Source organism: Falco cherrug, chromosome 4 (genome assembly GCF_023634085.1).
Source record: "Falco cherrug isolate bFalChe1 chromosome 4, bFalChe1.pri, whole genome shotgun sequence".
Taxonomy (NCBI): Eukaryota; Metazoa; Chordata; class Aves; order Falconiformes; family Falconidae; genus Falco; species Falco cherrug.
In genome coordinates, this window is record NC_073700.1 from 28,694,017 (window position 1) to 28,710,631 (window position 16,615).

The 16,615-nt window shown below is 56.2% G+C and overlaps 1 protein-coding gene across 2 annotated transcripts in view; it reads left to right on the top strand.

Annotated features, from left to right (window-relative positions):
- Positions 1-2,860: 2,860 nt before the first annotated feature.
- The window catches only part of MAP2K3 (mitogen-activated protein kinase kinase 3), a 32,614-nt gene continuing 18,859 nt past the window's right edge, over positions 2,861-16,615 (top strand). The window contains exon 1 of one of the 2 annotated variants that reach the window (XM_055709067.1): positions 2,861-2,979. In XM_055709067.1, coding sequence (XP_055565042.1) covers positions 2,964-2,979 — 16 coding nt within the window. In that variant the 5' untranslated portion in view covers positions 2,861-2,963. Of the gene's footprint in view, positions 2,980-4,042; positions 4,071-16,615 lie in introns of those variants that run through there. The other variant, XM_055709068.1, reaches the window with a different exon arrangement.

The following is a 16,615-nucleotide window of genomic DNA, read 5'->3' on the forward strand; positions in this document are numbered from 1 at the left end:
TCGTGCTGTAGCCGTGACACTGCGGTGTGTTTGACCCCAAAGCTCTCGGGGGCAGGAGCTGAGCCCGTGCAAGCTGTCTGCACGCCGGCGGCTGCCTCTGCGCCAGGCAAACAGCAACACCCAGAATTAATCTGGAACTAGTTAACGGCTCACCCGCAGCTGCTCTGCACCTAAATACCACCTCGTGTAGCTTGGCCCTTGGTTACTCATCCCTTTGGCTCCTGCTCCCTGAGTTAAGAGCCCATCAGCTGAGCCATGGGGGGCACTCGCTCTGCTGGGTCTGTGCCGTTCCATCGGCTGGTGCCGAGTGCTGGCGTTGTGCCCGTCGGGCTCCCGCTCTCCCACTCCCGTCAGGAATGGGTGCCCGTGGGAAGGGGTGCCTGCTAGGGGAGAGGGCTTCCTTACCCCCCTCCTCATTGAAAGGCTAAAAAATGTCGGTGGTGAGAGGTTCTCCCTCTCCTCATCCCCTCCCAGGCAGCTGTTGCTCCGCCGTATAGTGGTGCAGGGGGATAAAAATGGCAAAACAGCCGGCACAGGGAGCAGGGGGGAGGCAAACGCGCTGCAAACAGCCGGGCCAGGTACAGTAGTGGTTTTGCAGGGAGGAAGATGAGGGCAGGGGGGAGCCTGGGGCAGGGCCCAAATCCTGCACCGTGCTGGGAGCTGCGAGGGAGCTCTGGTGGCCTCTGGCGTGCGGGGTGCTCAGGAGTAAGCCAGTGGCTTCGCTGGGAAGCCTCAGGAGAGGGGAAAGGAGAAGCAGGTTTTGCACAAAGGTGAGGGGCTCCTTGCTGGCTTTCTGGGCCACCTCCCCGGCTCGCTGTGCAGGGGACACCTGGTCCTGCTGCAGGGGCATTCCCAGGCCAGGCCAGTGGTGGCCAGTGAGGTCTGGCCCTGGGATGCACCCATGCTCCCTCCCTCTGCCAGGCTTTCCTTCCAGAACCTGCAAACCCACCACAGCAGCACCTCAGCAATGCAGAGAGCCTTCCAGTGGTGCCAAAAATCCAGCCCCCTCGGCAAATTTTTGGGAAGCGCTTTGGATCCACCGGGATGCTTTGCTCTGCCCTTGCTTGTGAGGATTCTCTCTGCCTCGAGCCAGAGTTACAGCCACCTCTGATGTTTCAGATACACTTCTTCAGCAGAGTCCTCCTCCATCTGCCTGAGCCGCTGTCCTCGGAGCTGGCAGAAGGAGCCATGCTGGCAGACACTGTGAGGTTGCAGGAGAGGTGCTCCCAAGAGGTCCTCATGCTCTTCCACTGATGAGGAGGTGACCAGATGCAGCTTCTGGTCCCTTGCAACCCACGGGGGTCCACAGGCTCCCTCCCCAGCCCCACGCCTTCCCACCCTGTTGGATTTTGCTGCCAAGTGTACCCCAGTTTCCATTCGTGCTTTGGCAGCACTCCTGCACTGGAAGACCTTGGAGCAGGGGACAAACCCCCACTTGTGAAGTGCCTGGCAGTTCAGGATGGGTGAATAAAAGCTGGGCAGCTGTTTCATCCACCCCTGTAATTGCAGCCGGGGCCAGCAGCGATCTCCAGCCATGCCTGAGGATGCAGGTGGAGGAGTGGTGCAGCACGCAATGCACTTGGGGACAGCAGGGTCGTGCCCTGCACTTGTAATGACACCCTCGGTGCTGCCAGCATCCAGGCCAGGTGTCAAAGCCGGTCCCACCGGTCCTCGTAGGTCCCTGTCCGGCTGCACGTTCCCAAAGGTGCTAACGATGCTCTGCCCTGCAACGGCACTCTGAGAATCGTGCACCCAACTGCTGCCCCAGCCCAAAACCCTTCAGCTAGCCGGGTTGGAGTTCAAACCCCGTGGCTGATTCAGGGATTTGTAGATTGAAATGCCAGAAAGGGCCACTCTGCTCCCACCTCCGGCTCGCCCAGCTCGGGCAGTGACATCTGCAGCTCTTGCATCAGAGCTCACAACCCTGCGGTTGCGTTGGGGTGCAGGTTTTTTAGAAAGACTCCTCGCCTGTGTTGAAAGACTTGAAAGGTGGTGAAGGTAATTGTTCTCCCTATTGAAAACCTGTCATTTATTTCCCATTTGAACTTTTCTAGCTTCAATTTGTGGCTGCCAGACCTTACACCATCGTTGCTGGATTAAAGGACCATTCGTGTCCTGGTGCAGAGGCAGCCCCTGGTCCACCCAGCTCCTTCCCTCCTGCAGTGACTCCCGGGTTTTGCAGCTGTTTTTCCAGCCTTTGAACTGATCCGAAATGTTCCATAAATGCGAAGCTGAGAATGGGCTGGGATGGACCAGCCAAGGCTGCCTGCAGCTGCCCCCGCGACCTCTCCGTTGTATCAGTATGGATGACACTAAGCATTTTGGCTGGAAAATGGCACTTGCAGCCACCTTTTTGCTTGTCCAACTGTATCACTTGTGTCCTGTGGAGCTGCAGCCCCGCTCAGTGTCTGGGGGAGCATCTTTGCCATGGCACATGCCCCAGCACATCGCTGGGCCAGGAGGGAATGATTCCCCGGTGACACGGAGAGGGATAAATCCCCACCAGCTCTTCAGCCAGGGCCACCAGTGGGACCCGGGGTGTGCGGGAGCAGGGCCCCCCGCAGAACATGTGATGAGCTTGGCCGGTCTCAGCTGCACAGCAACCAACCTTCCAGTCCCGTGCCCCCGTGCCAGTGCGTAGGGCAAGGTGTGGGGCAGGATGGGGACCCCTGCGCCCCAAACGCCACCTCCGCCCTGCGGATGCCGTGGCGGGGACACCTCGGCTGCTCGCCCGCCCGCCCGCCCGCGTCACTTCACCTCCAACAACCGCCCCCGAGAACCGCGAAGCTTTTCCCGGCTGCGGCAGCTGACCACGCCTCCTCCCCGCCTCTGACCAATCCCGCCGCTCGGAGGGCGGAGCCTATCAGTCACAGCCCCGCCCCGCCGCTGTTCCCCGGCGGCCGCCGCACCGGGCCGCACTCCGCCGGGGCCGCGCTCTGCCCGGGCGCCGAGGGGCCGCTGCCATGTCCCTGCCCAGAGGTAGGGCCGCGGGCCGGGGGCTCCCTGCGTCGGGGCCGGGGGAGGAGGACGGGGGGCTGCGGCCGGCCGGCGTCTGGCGTTACCGGCGGTGGCGGGACTGTTGTTGCCCAACCGGCCGGGCGTGGGCTGCTGGCTGGGGCTTCCTCTGCGCCGGGCCTGCGGGCCGCGCTGCCGGGCCCGGGGCGGGTGCTGGCCCGGGGGGGCCGGGGGGGGGGGGCGAAGCTGCCGGCCTGGGGAGCGATAAAGCCGGGCAGGTTTCACCCGCGGCTGCCGGACCCTGCCCCGCCAGGCCCACGCCCGTGGCAGCACCGTGGGCGCCGTGGCCGGCCGAGGGTGAGCGTGGCCTTCATCCCGGCCCGCTGCGGGGGGCAGGCCGGGGCCGGCCTCCTTGTCCCTGCGGAGCCCGGGGCCCGCGGCCTGGCAGTGATCTCAGTGCCCCGGTGCCGGCCTGTGGCGCTTCCCACCGCCGGTGGCTGGCGGAGGTTCCCATGTATCGCCGGTGTTGTGGGTAGACGTGGCCGTGACTGGGGTGACTTGGTGGCCATCCCCAGGTGACCGCCATTGGCCCGGGGTGGCACCGCCGCCGTGCCGGGATGCGGGGAGATGGGGAAATAGCTTCGCTGGTGGCTCGGTGCTCCAGGGAACCGGTTGCATCAGTGCCGTGAGCACAGGGAGTACGGTTGCTGCATCTCTTATCACCGGAATAAAATTTTCGGGGTTTTCCTTGTTCGGGAGTGATGCGCTGGAAACTTGAAGTCAGGAACCATGTGAGCAGATGAACGCACCTCGGCGTGACATTTATTTTCCCCCCCTTTTTGAAATGATCCCTGTCTTAACCGGAGGGAATGTGGACCTGAGTTTCCTGTTTGCTGTGTAAGCAGGGGGTGAATCAGCAGCGATGTACGGTGGTGCTGAGCGGAGCTGCTGACTCACAGGTAGGAGCACATGCCTCCCGCCGCCGTCCCGCGTTGGAAGGGATCAACCCGGCTTCTTAAAAAGGCTCCCACCGGGGCACCTGAGCCCAGAGCACGCGCTCGGTTCGCAGGGGGCTGCCTGCGCCTCACCGCTGGATGTGTGCATGGAGGGAAGAGGTGAGCTTGGCCGAGGGACCACTGATGCCCCGCGGGAGACAGGGGCCCGAGCTGGGCCCAGCAGGATTTTGGGGGAAGCGGTCTGCCTGACAGCTAAAGGCGATGCCTGCGGGAGCACCCGGGAGCACGGTGATTTCATCGGAGGAAGTTGGGAACCCTTCTGTGGCTGCAGGTTTCTGGTTGCACGGGGCTGTTGGTTGTGGCAGACCGGTTCATTCATACATCACTGCTGATATCCTTTGCTGGAGGTGTTGCACGTGTGCCGAGTGCGCCTGGTCTCTGCTGGTCCCAGCAGCTCTGGGTCCCCACCTGACCTGAGCTCTTTTGCTTTTGTCAGGGCAGCATTCAGCACAGGGATCGATCCTGAGCATGTGTAATGGATCTGCATCTTCAAAACCCTCCTCTCTCCTCCTGCTAGCTGTCCACCGTGCTTCTGCTCTGTTTTGCAGCTGCCTCAGCAGTGCCAGCCCTCCAAGCAGGTTTGCTGGCTGCCTCGTGCTGCATAGGGATGCTTGCAGGTCCAAGTGTGTGCTCCCGCTGCTGGGACTGCAGGTGCTGCTGGCAGCACTCAAAACAGCTCCTTCTGCCTCACGTTTCAGGTGGACAGAATTTAAGCTAAATTTCCCTGATTTTCTTTAGGGAAATTCAGTAAGCGTTGCGGGTTTCCTTTTGCTGGTTGCGTTCTGTTCTTGGGCGTGAGTTGATCAGAGTTGTAAATGGAGGCCGCTGCGCTGAAGCTCTCGGGTTGGCGTTTTCCATGATAGATGCGTACCAAAACTCACCTGCTGTCATTTTGGCTTAGTCACGGGGTTGTCTCCTGCCTCGGGAGTTTTTGGGGATGCGCGTGGCCGGCCGTGACACTCGCGATAGGAATGGTGCTGGGTGAGAGCTTTGCCTGCTCTGTGCTAAACATAGCTTGTGAGATAAACACCTTCGGGGGATTACGTGAAGCTTAGGAGGGATTTTGGCTTTCTTCCTCTTCCCATTGCCTGTATCTGCTTGATCCAAATTATCTGGCAGGATCAGGTGTGTGGGGAAAACTTGCTTGGTTTCAGTGTTATCTAGTGCTGTCAAGTCTGATGTTTACCAAAATGTGCAGAAACTCCCTGTTGTCTCAGATCGCCAAAGCTCCCTTGAACTTGCCATTGAACTGGTGGCACTGAGGGAAGGAGTTGCATGCTCCTGAGTTGCTCCTGTGTCCTCCTTGCAGAGCTTTCCAAGGGACACAGCCTCTCGCTGCAGATTGCAACACAGGGCATGATTTTGCAGTGAAGTCTGCAGCTTTTTTGGCTGTGGATGCTGTGAAGGGAGGGGTCTTGTGTCTGAGAGGTTGAAGCAGGAGAGGATGATGTCCCGGGGAGTTTGCAGCCTTTGGGTGCATGCAGAAACATGGTGGAAGGTGCCAGGTCTGCGTTAGACTGTGCCCACAAATCCAGGCTGCTGCCTTTCTCCTGCAGCTGGAGGCAGATTTTCTGCCTGCGTGTGCAGCCCGTGTGAAGAGCTGTGGCTGTTGGCTGCAACTGGGGAAGCCCCTCGTGGAGGGACAGGCAGGAGGCACGTGTCTCCCAAAATGGGGGAGTTTGCTGGAGAAAGCAGCTGTGCAGCTGCAGGGAGGGAAGGGGCACAGACGGGGTCTGGAGGCAGCAGACCTCCTTGGCCTCCCCTGGGCTCACCCAGCGCTGATGCCCAAGTGATTCAAAAGCAAATTCTTGTCTTCAGGGAAGAGATCTTCCTCCAGGAAGATGGGTGCTGTTGGGAGAGCCAGGCTGTGTTTCTGGGGAGGCTCAGAAAAATCAGTGGTGAGACATGCCAGAACCTGGGGATGAACTGGTACTTGTTCTGGTGGTGTGTCTATTCTGGGTAGGTAAATAAGCGGTGGGGACGCGTCCCTCCTGTGCCCTGGCTGTGCCCTCCGCTGGAGCTCTCCACCGTTATGCAATTCAGTCGTCTGTGAATCCTGTACTGTCTCGGGTGCCATTCGCACATCTCCTGCCGCCACCCCCCTAAAAAAAAGGCAGTTCTGCTGAAAATACACTGGGGCTGTGACCTGCAGAAGCAGGGCTTTGGCTTCGGGCTGCTGTCTCATCCGGGCAGAGCAGCCACCAGCCTGGTGTCCCCTGGGTGTGCGTGAGCGGGGGGCTGGCAGGGGTAGGAGCTCTGATCCCCCAGAGCCAGGTTTTTATTTTAAGTTGAAGCATCACAGAGCTTGCATCCAATTAATTATAACAGTCAGAGAGAGCACAGCGCTTTGCCCTCCTCCCTGTGCTGCTATCTGCTAGCATAACAGTGGGCGCCTGGAAAATACCATGTTGGACATAATAATATTTAGCCGTGCTTCAGCAATCCGTTTCTCTCTGTGGAAGGATGCTCCCCTGCTTTGTTTCAGTGGATAATGCTTCTCCCTGAAGGCGGCTGCTTTTATTTTCCAGCTCCAGGCTGCAGTCCAGGGTTGAGCTGGAGTTTGCTTTGCCCCCGTTGTTTGCAAAGGTGGTCGATGCTGGGGGAAACTCCTATGGGCTTTGTAGAGCTTCCCTTTGGGGGCCTGGGAATGGGTGCGGGTTTCTGGTCCTGGTGATTTTGTGACCCAAGAAGCTGCTGCCGCGGATGTGGGGCTCTGTGGGTTTTTGGGTGGAAGATGGTTTTCACTGGTGTGAATAAGGCACTGCCTGGGCAGGCTGTGCGCTGCGGATGGAGCTGGGAGAGGAACTTGCGTTGGCTGGGGAGGTGATTTTACCAAAAAAAAGTTTGGGGTTTCACTGGCATGACTCAGGACTGCTTGTGGGTATGTATGGAGCTAGATCTACCCACCGCCTCTTTTGCTGACAGAACTCTGTAGCACAGGTCAAGTGTTAGCTAGGGATTTTAAGTCAGGGAGAGGGCAGAGAGGATTTTTTATGGTGGAAATGAAGTTTCCAGTTCTTTCTTTTAACCTGGGAGATACCCCATCTCCCCACAGCCCCTTATCTGTGTGGCGATGATGCTGCGCTGATTTTGTGGCAGCGTTGTGAGTTTAAAAGTTCATTGCCCCAAGGAATACTGTAATTACCGTGCAGGACTGCAGCTGTCTCAGATACCACAGTGTAGTGTCTTGTGGCCCCAACTGGCCTCAGTTTGTGGTGGGTCCAGGTCGGTGCTCCCTGTTCTGGAGCTGGGACAGGGCTCCCTGCCTGGACCTTTCTCTTGCAGCCACTTCTCTGACCAGTGAAAGGCTGGAGCAGAGCTGCTGCCTGTGCGGGATGCAGGGGGTTATGGTGTGGCTGAAGGGAAGGATTTGGGGGTCTCGTGGTCCCAGGGGGTAGGGAAAGGAGGGAATCGCTGCCTAATGCTGGGGGAGGTTCTGGACCTGCACTGGGATGAAGGCAGTGGGGAGGTGGACACTCTCCAGCATCCTTCCCCTCACTAATCCTGTGCTGCGTTGTCCATGTGACTTAATTAATCCACAGGCATAATATCACGGGGCTTCTTTGCACACTGTCTGCTCTGTTGGCCTGCTGGAAGAGAGGTTGGATAGCACTTTGGAAGAGCACATCCCTTTTGAGCCCTGGAGGCTGGTGGGCTCTTCTGTGTGGCATGGTTGCCCTTTTGTGCTGCTAGATCTAACGCAGGGGGAAAGGAGGAATGGCTTGAGCCTGGGGCTTTAAGGTTAGAAGGGACAGCTGTGAGCATCCTGCTCAGCTGGGGGTCAGGAGGTTGCTTCCAGGAATTACTACAGCCAGTCCAAAGGCTTTTGGGCAAATTAAGCCAGATTGTGTAAAAAGACACCCGATCTTGCTTTTAAACATCCAGTGCTGGAGTTTGGTTTCTTTGAAATGTGAGTGTTGTGACCTCGGGGAGCTGTGTGGTGCTGTGGGATGTCTGCCCTGGCCCTGGAAGCAACGTGGGGAGGGAAGGAGCAGCGTGAGGGTGATGGCCTGCCTGTTGCCTCTTTCTCTGGGTGCTGGCAGGGTGCAGGAAGGGCTGGGGAGGGTCCGACGCCCACCAGGCTGCCACAGCCTCCATCCTCCTGCCTGCGCCGTGCTCTGGGAGCATCACTGCTGAGCTAGGTCTGTCCCATGCTCTAAGCCTTAATTTCATTATTTCAAGTGAGATGCCTGTTTTTTTCCTTTTTTTTATAAAAAAAATTCCGTTAAAAACATAACTTGAGTGGAAGAGGAGGCAGGATGAGGAGGAGACAAAACTTACCAGAAGTTGTTTGTAGAGCATCCACCCTTCCTCACCCCACACCACCACCAAAGAAAAATCTAGTTTTGGAAAGGAAGAAACCTCTAGAGTGCTCAATACAAGTAATTTCCCATCAGAGGCTGCTAACCTTAGCTGTGGTTTGGCACTGGCATCGGCCAAAGGGCTTGTATCGGATGAACCTCTCTGATGATGACAGTGGTGCTTGGACCCTCTCCTCCCTGGGAGCTGCCCTTTGGGCACCGAGTGCCGCTTGGCACAGAGTGTTTGTGCTCTGCTGCCTGGATAGCACCTGTCTTATCTTTTAGGAAAATTAAAAGCAGCTTTTAACGATTGGATTTTGATCCCATAAAGGTCTCGGAGATTTCTAACGAGGAATGTATAAAACCCCGCAGCAGGGATGGGGTCCTGCCGGCATCTCTTTGGCAGTGCCAAGAGCCACGTCCTTCCTTACCGTGTGCTGGTGGGACTGCGGTGCAGGGCAGAGGGACAGGAGGGGAGGAAGCTCGTCTGCAGGGCTTGGCAGGTGACAGTCATGTGTCTGACAGATCATAAACACACAGGGCTGGTTACGTGGACAGGCTGGGGGTGGTTTAGGGGAGGATGACGAGGTTATCTAGGGAGTGTCAGCTTGTCTGGGCTTGCAGGCCAGCGAGATACTGCGTTGTGGTGCGTGCGTGTAAATTCCCTCCTAGTCTGAATCTGGCAGGGTCGGCTGGTGAAGCAGCTTGTGTGTGCTGCAGGAGCTGGCTGCGGTGGGTCAGGTGCCATGGCCCTGGCTGTCTTTACTGGTGCAATTTAACAGCAGCCCTTGGAGCTGGCAGCATCCTGCTGCAGCTTGCTGGAGGGCATTTGCCATAGCTGGAGCAGAGGTCCTCTCCTGCTTCGTGCATCTCTCCCTGCAGGAGACTGTTTCCTATTAAAGGTAGCAAAGGGCCAATATGCTGCATGGTGGAGGTGTTTTTTGCTGTAGGATGGAGATCTTGGTTTACTTGGTGGCAGAGTGGAAAGTTGAGGCTTGCGAGGGAGGCGATGGAGCAGCAGAGCGTGCAGCTCCGAGGACAGTCCCTCTGAATCAGTCCGGAACGTGCGCCCTGCGGCTGGGCACGGCTGAAGGGGGTGTGTTGTCCTGAAGACGTGAGGATGCCTTCGCAACTCATCACTAAAAATGACGTGGCTCTTTTTCTGAAAGCCAGATGTGCTCAGCATCATGGCTTTTTAAGAAAGCTGCTCTGCATAGTTAAAAATCCCCTGCCACTGCCGACCGCTTGGTTTCTCTGCTGACACGCTGCCAAGTTGCACCTCAGCCAAGGATGAAATGATCTCGTGCTAATATGTTGCTTCGGCTGCTCTTTGTCATCTTCCAAGCACTTCTTTTAAAAGGTGCTTGGGGGTAGGTGACGGGCCCAGCCCCATGTGCCTGTTGTAAACCCCCGCGTCTGCACCCAGAAAACCCCTGCCAGCACAGGGCAGGGCAGTGCAAGACATCTTGGTGTGCGTGCACGTGTGCTCAGCTGGCTTTCGAGGTTTCCCTGGTCTCCCCACAGCTAGAATCATCCACCCTGTGCCGAATCTGAACCCGGCTCACCCACGATGCTCCTTGTCAGCTGCCATCCCCTTGGGCAAGAGCTCAGTGGTCAGAAAAAAAAGGATGCAACTGTGCAGAAAGGAGGATGTGAGTGCCGGGGGGGTGGGAGGCGGGCGATGATGCTGCTGGGGGACCAGCATGGACCTGTACCAGCCTCCGTGCTGTGCTCCGTCTGTCTCTCTTGGCAGCACCCATTTTCCTTAAGGCTGGAAGCACCTGCCTGTTGCCAAAAAAAGGAGGATGCGGTGGGTGTTTTAGATCTGCTGCTTGTACAACCCCCTGTGTTCACTCTTCGTTAGGATCTGCAGCCTGCTTCCCCCAGGTTTTTAGTTGATCCCTGCGATTGCTTGGCTCTGAGCATCGATGCCTCCATCAGCGGTGAGGACCAGGTGCTGGAGGATGGCTGGCACCGGCCGGGGCTGGGGTTGTCCTCTGAGCGCAGGGTCCCTGCAGGGCTGTGCTGTGGCTGTGCTGCCTCTTGTGCTCTGCAGGTGCTGCTCGCTTGCCCAAAAGAAGCTTTTTGCAGGTATTAATTACACCTGCCCCTGCCTGGTTTCTTGAAGGATGCCTGGGTGGTGAGAGTGAAGTGGAGGCTGGAGGAGGTGCCTCTAGAAACTACCAGGCAGAAATTGTGAGTGAATTTTAATTGAAACTCTTATCAGCTCTGTGTGTGCTTTGCTCAGGTGCTAGAAAACAACTTGGCTTTTCCTCCAGCATCTCTCCCGTTCGTGTGATTTCTTTGTGTACATTCCAGGTTGCTGCAGGAGTTTACCCTTAATTTTGGACCCACAAAGAATTTCACGTTCGGTAATTGCAGATTTCCCCATGGGGTTTTACAGTTGCAGCTCAGCGAGGGAAACTGCTTGTAACCATCTCGGGGAAGGGAGCCAGCGTGTGTTTCCCTTTATCTCAAACAGGTTTGACGTTTCACATGTCTCTTTCCGGCTCCTCTCCTTGTCGTTTCATGTGCTGCCCTGCAGAGCACTGCTCCTTTCCCCAAAATGCTGATGTGAGGCTCACTCTTCAGGGGTAGAGGGGGTTGTAAAAAATGCATTACTTCTTATTTAAATGGAAACGGTTCTTAGAAGCCCTGAGCGTGCCCTACGAGAAGCTGCAGGCTGAACTGCACTGAGTCACAGCCTGCAAGCTCTTGAACTGGGACGTGAGCCAGATGCATTGGGACTGGCCCGTCTGCAGACACCTCTGGCTTCCTGGGATGGAGTGACAGCTCTTTAATCCGGCTTTACCAGGAAAAGCCTGCAGTGCTCACTTCCCCTGAACATTGCAAAATTGCAGTGCAATAGGTGGACTTGAGAGAGGTAGGTGAGGAGTGAAGAAAGGGGGTGGGGAAAAAGCCCACCCAAAGGGACCAGTGGAGTGAGGCTGTGCCTTTCTTACTGGTGGCTGTGTGGGACCACGGTGGTGAGCTGCGGGCACGTTGCCTGTGGAGCCTCTGCCTTTTGCAGGCATGAATCAAAGCTGTCCTGTGGGTACTGGATAAATCTGCCACAAAATAGGTGTTTTCCCCATGCAGAGCTGGTGCAGCCTCAGATAAGAGCCCACAGGGAGGAGGGGGCGGTGCAGGGTGGTACTGGGCAGCGGGGCTTTCAGCGTGCTGGTGGTCCAGCCTATAATGGGAGGTGCAGATTTCTGAGCTTTGCAGCAGGGAGTTTGGAGGAACAAAGGAGAAATGTTTGCAGGTGATTTCTGCAAAACGTGGAGCTTAGCAAGTACGTTGTGCTCTTTTACTTATCTGTCTTTATAAGGTGTATATATGTATATCTATGTATCTTTAACTTCCTAAACCAGTGAGCAGCAGGAGCTGATCTCATGGACCAGCTGGATGTGGGACTCGTTCTGGGAATGTGGATGTAGCCTGTCCTCTGGGGCAGAGGAGCAGCGGTGGGAGGGCAGGAGGGGTGCAGCGTTGCTCAGAGGGGTGGCGTGGCTAATGCCAGGAAAGGGGACTGCGGGTCCGGCTTGCTGCCCTGAGCCCTCCTGGGGCTCTCAGGAGCCAGCTCTCCCCTGGCTACATCAGCCCTTACTCCCAGCCCTGTTGCAAGCAGGTTATGGGGACCAAACGGGTCACCTGCCACCTCTCTTGACTTGGGAGCATCATTAGTGGTTAAGACTGATGCTTTTCAGCTGGGTGCTGAGGTTTGAGTGTGGTAACAGGCTTTTTGTGGAGACAGGGCTGAGTGCTGGCCTGAGGGGAATTGGACAGTCTCTGTATACCCTGGCTGCTCTCAGCCTGTGGTTTTTCTTTGCCTCATCCAAGCTTTGGGAAACATCCTGGTTCCCCCTTCACCTTGTGATGGGGGTGGATTTCTCTCTTGGAAAACCTCAGTGGACAAACCGTGGACTTGAACTGGCTGTGTCTGCTTTGCGCCAGCTCTCTGGCATGATAAGCCCTTCGCATTTGTGTCTTTTGTTGGTTCCCTGGAGTGGGGAGGGGAGAGGGTGAGAGGCAGGGAAGAGGGGTGGCACTGAAGATACACCAAAAAGAGCAAAGAATTGGTGTGGGACAGCAGGAGCCGTAGGACGGTGTACCACAGTGCTTGCCTGCTTCTTTCTTTGAGCTGCTGGAGGGGCACTGAGCTTTGGAAGAAATGATTGAAGGCTTACCCCGCTCCTCCACCCTGGAGATGCAATGCCAGGTCACTGCCGGAGATCAGAGGTTTTCCTCTGAAGGTGCACAGGCTTTGGCTGCCCGAGCTGTGATGGCATCGCTGGGACATCCCAGGAGAGGGAAAGCACTCCAGGTCCTGGAGGGTAACGTCACTGCGAGCCATCTGAGCCAGCTGCCTGCCCTGTTCCCCAGCGCAGATGCTGGTTTCAGAAAAGTCCTGCCTGAAGCCTCTGGGCCAGGGAAGCACCTGGGTTGGTCTCTTGTTTCTGCGCCTCTCCCAGAGCAGGTGGCTGTGGACTTTGAGGCCTTCCTTGGATTTCCCCCCTACCCTGCTCCATAAATTTCATTTTCAGAGCAGGTGCCTGTGGTCTTACATCATTTGCAGAGATGAAATCATTCTATCCCTGCCCAAAATAAATTGGAGGGAGGGTGGTAGAAAGCTAATATTTTTTTATTTAAGGCATTGCATTAGAAGCAGAGGGGGAATACTTTGCTCTCTTGCTGAGTTTACAGAGTTTTGGGGGCACCTGGAAGTACTTGAATTGTGCCAATTTGGATAGAAAAAGTGTGTTGACTCTGGAGTTGAGTTACAGCTGACAAAAAGTCAAATGACTCTTTTCCTATCCCACTACCTGACCTCGTGCCTCCTGTCAAGCTGATCTATTCCAAAAAGAGTTTGAGTTTTCTCTCCCATCAGGAAACTGTCAACAGCCGGTCACATCAATTCCAAACAGATGTTTTTTCATGGCTTCACCTATGGGATGAGAAATCAAAGGGAGGAGCATCGCTGTGGGGAGGGCTGGGTACCCCTGCCAGGGAGATAGGTACAAGTGACAGTGCCTCTGCCTCTTCCTTTTTCTCCGAGTTTGGTTTTTTTATGTTAGCATGCTCTCTGCTTTTCTCTAAGCACTGTCTCCTTTGCCTTCTGCTGACAAGTAAGGTGTTGGGGCTGGGATTGCTTCCAGATCTTTGTCTCATGGCTGCACGCCAGTGTCTCCAGCCCGTGCTAGTCCCACGAGATGGCTGGTGGCCAAAGGTTTCACACTGGCCGTGCACCCTGCAGGCTGGCCAGGCTCGTGTGCTGCCCAGCTTCGTGGTTCCTGATGAGCTGTGGGTTGTGTTAATTGCCCATCCCAAGCATTATCCCACCCCCTCACCCCAGCCTACCCTTGGTGGGTCCACGTTGGCATTGCGCAGATGAGCTTTGAGGAGGTACAGCCTCTCGCTGCTGCTTTTTGGGGGAGAAAATCCAGTTGGAGCAATGGATGCAAAGGAGGAGCGTGCAGCCCTGTGGCACCGCTCCCAGCGAGCGCTCTGCCCGCCCCGCGGCGCCTGCTCCGAAGAGGTGCCTCTCTGTCCATAACCACCTTTGCACCAGGGTTTTGCACAAGTTGTGGTGCAAAGCAGCACAACTCTTGGCATGTATGTAGCTTGTCCTATAACGGCATAGTGCAAATACCAGCTAGCTGGTGCTTTTCAGCTTCGTAAAGCAAGCCTGGTCTCTGCTTACATGTGGTTGCTCGGAGGGGAGCCTGTGTGCTCCATCGTCGCAGGGCTGGATAGCAAGCTGCCACCTGGGAACAAAACACAAAATCAAACGTTTTTTCCAGCCCTCAGGGTTATGCAGGTAACCTAAAAATAAAACTGGAATGTAACTGGGCGGTGACATCCTCCTGGAGCTGCTGGCAGAGCCGGCCGTGCGGTGTTATCTGGCTGGTGCACAGAGGCCGGGTGTGGGTGGGAGCCCCGGAGGTGGCAGCGGGGACATCGGCCTCCCAGATCCCTTGCTGGGTACCAGGAGGTTGCACCCTTCTCTCTTGCATCAGTCTCCCTCCCGCCCAGCGCTGGTGGCACCGTTGGGGTGACATCCTGCACCGCTGGAGATGAGCCCTGCGCAGTATTGGTGGTTGATCGTCCCCAAGCGCCATCCGAGGGGATGAGAAGGATGACCCTGTTCCCTTTCCGATTGGATTTGTTCAAAGGCTTTGTTTAAAAAACAGAGCTGCAGCAGAGTTTCCAGGCTGCATGTCCTCAGGCACGTGGGGCTCTCCCGTGGGATGTGCACCTCGTGGAAAGGCAAGTGCATCCCGGGCTTGGGGCAGCCTTGACCAGGGAAGCTGCTGCAATTCCCGGCCAGGTGCTGAGGTGCAGTGGGCATCAGGCAGCGTGGTGCTGGGACAGCATGGCCAGCTGGGGCACGGGCTTTTCTCTGCTCAGAGGGGAAGGGGTATCCCGTGAAAGTCACCCCCTCCCCTTGGTTAGGCAGCAGCTCTTCTTTTGGGGCAAGTGAAGCCATTAATTTTTTTCTAACTCTCCAACACACGCCTATAAAATAACTCCTGGCCGACCCTAAATGGGACGTTCCCCTTTTTCCACTCAGGGCAAAGCGGCTCTTCCCCAGTCCCCCCGGCTGCGCTGGGGACCCAGCCTTAACCAAAGCGGCCTCGGGAGATGCTGCCTGTTGGCAGGGGAAGGGTGGGGAGAGGGACCCCCGCATCGGTAGGGCACCGCTTGAGCTCACTGCTGTGCTCTTCCACGTATTCAAGCCAGCCCACCCCACCGGCAGGAGGCTGTGGGGAGAGGTGAGAGCCATCCTTGTCCCTGGCCCCTGGTGTACCTGCACCTGCAGCAAGTGCCTTGGCTTTGCCCCTGTTTCCCTCCCCTGTCGCAGGGTGACGTTCCGGCACTGAGGCGTGGGGAGGTTTTCTTAACTCCGGTGCAACACCCGATGCCTTTTGTTCCTTCGGGATTACCTGTAGCGTGTAAAAGCCTGATGATTAGTGGCAAACGGTGCACGTCTTTCAAGGCCAGACAATTTCTACTGCATCAGCAAACTTTAGAAAGAGCTGCCAACAGTGAGACTTGAAAGGATGCTTGGGTTGGTTTGGTTTTTTCTTTTTTTGTTTGTTTGTTTGTTTTATTTTTTAAGATGCTTTTTGAGATGTTGGGAAGCTCTGCTTTATACCGCCCTTGGTCCCCAGGCACTGAAACCCAACAGGACTGATTCAAAGGAAATCGTGTTTCCCATCCCACCTGCTGGGTGCAGGACTTTCTGCTCCAAAGCAGCGCTGACTTTCTGGCTGTCTGTAAAGATCCTTGGAGCATCATATGTCTGGGTCAGGGAATTAGCCATCAAGCCAGAGAGTTAATGACAGGAGGACAATGCAGCATCGTTCTCTCCAGGAGTGCCGGGGACACGTGCTGGTCGCTCTTGGTGCCATCCGTGATAGCAGCTCCTGCGTCAGCATCCTTTATGTGCTGATGATCTGTGCCTGAAACTATACCCTGGGAATGGAAATGTGCCTGAGAAAATATCTTCCGCAGTCCTTCTGGGGCTTATATAAACACTATTTAAAATTAGTCACTCATTATGTTGGTATGTGCATTTACCTTGACCTCTGACTTTTCTGCCTGCAAATGTGTATGGCGCAGCACAGCCTTCAACTTGGGGAATAGCTCAGGAGCAAACTGGAGGCATATTTTCTATAATTAGTTTAAGGTAAAGAAGCTGGCACGGTATCTCCCCTCTAGGCTGACAGGGAAATCAAAAACAAAGCTGCAGCCTGTCAAAGCTGAGGCTGGCTTTGATCCGGAATGTCATGCTGGCTTCTGCCGGGCCGGTTTGGAGGGACAGGGGAAGAGCAGCAACACTTTGCCGTAGCTTTTCTTGCATGTGTTTGCAGAGAAATTAATGATAGGGTTTTTTCCACGCCTTCACCTCTCTCCCTTGCTATTTACCAGCCACATCCATGCAGCGATTTATATTTTGCCACCAGAGATGCCGTCTCGGTTGTCACCCTGGAATAGCTGCTAAGCTCCGTGCCAGTATTGTCATGGAACAATATTTCTACTATTTGTTGTGGTAATAGTTGTTAGTGGCAAAGCAATTAGCGTGTCACCTGCAGCACCAAGAAGCGTGTGACCTCTTTCTATCCTGGCACCCCCTCTGTGCCCGAGCCAGTGAGCGTGGGCTTGTCTCTGCACTGGCCAGCTGATGCTGGGTGCTGGCAGGACCCCGCGCCAGGCTCGCTCCGGTGGGGTGCCTGGGGAAGGGGGGTGGAGGAGGCAGGAGTGGGCTCAGCCTCTCTGCCTGCAGGCTGGCTTTGGATGGTTTAATTTGTCGGAAGAAAACGCGTCCCACCGGGATGC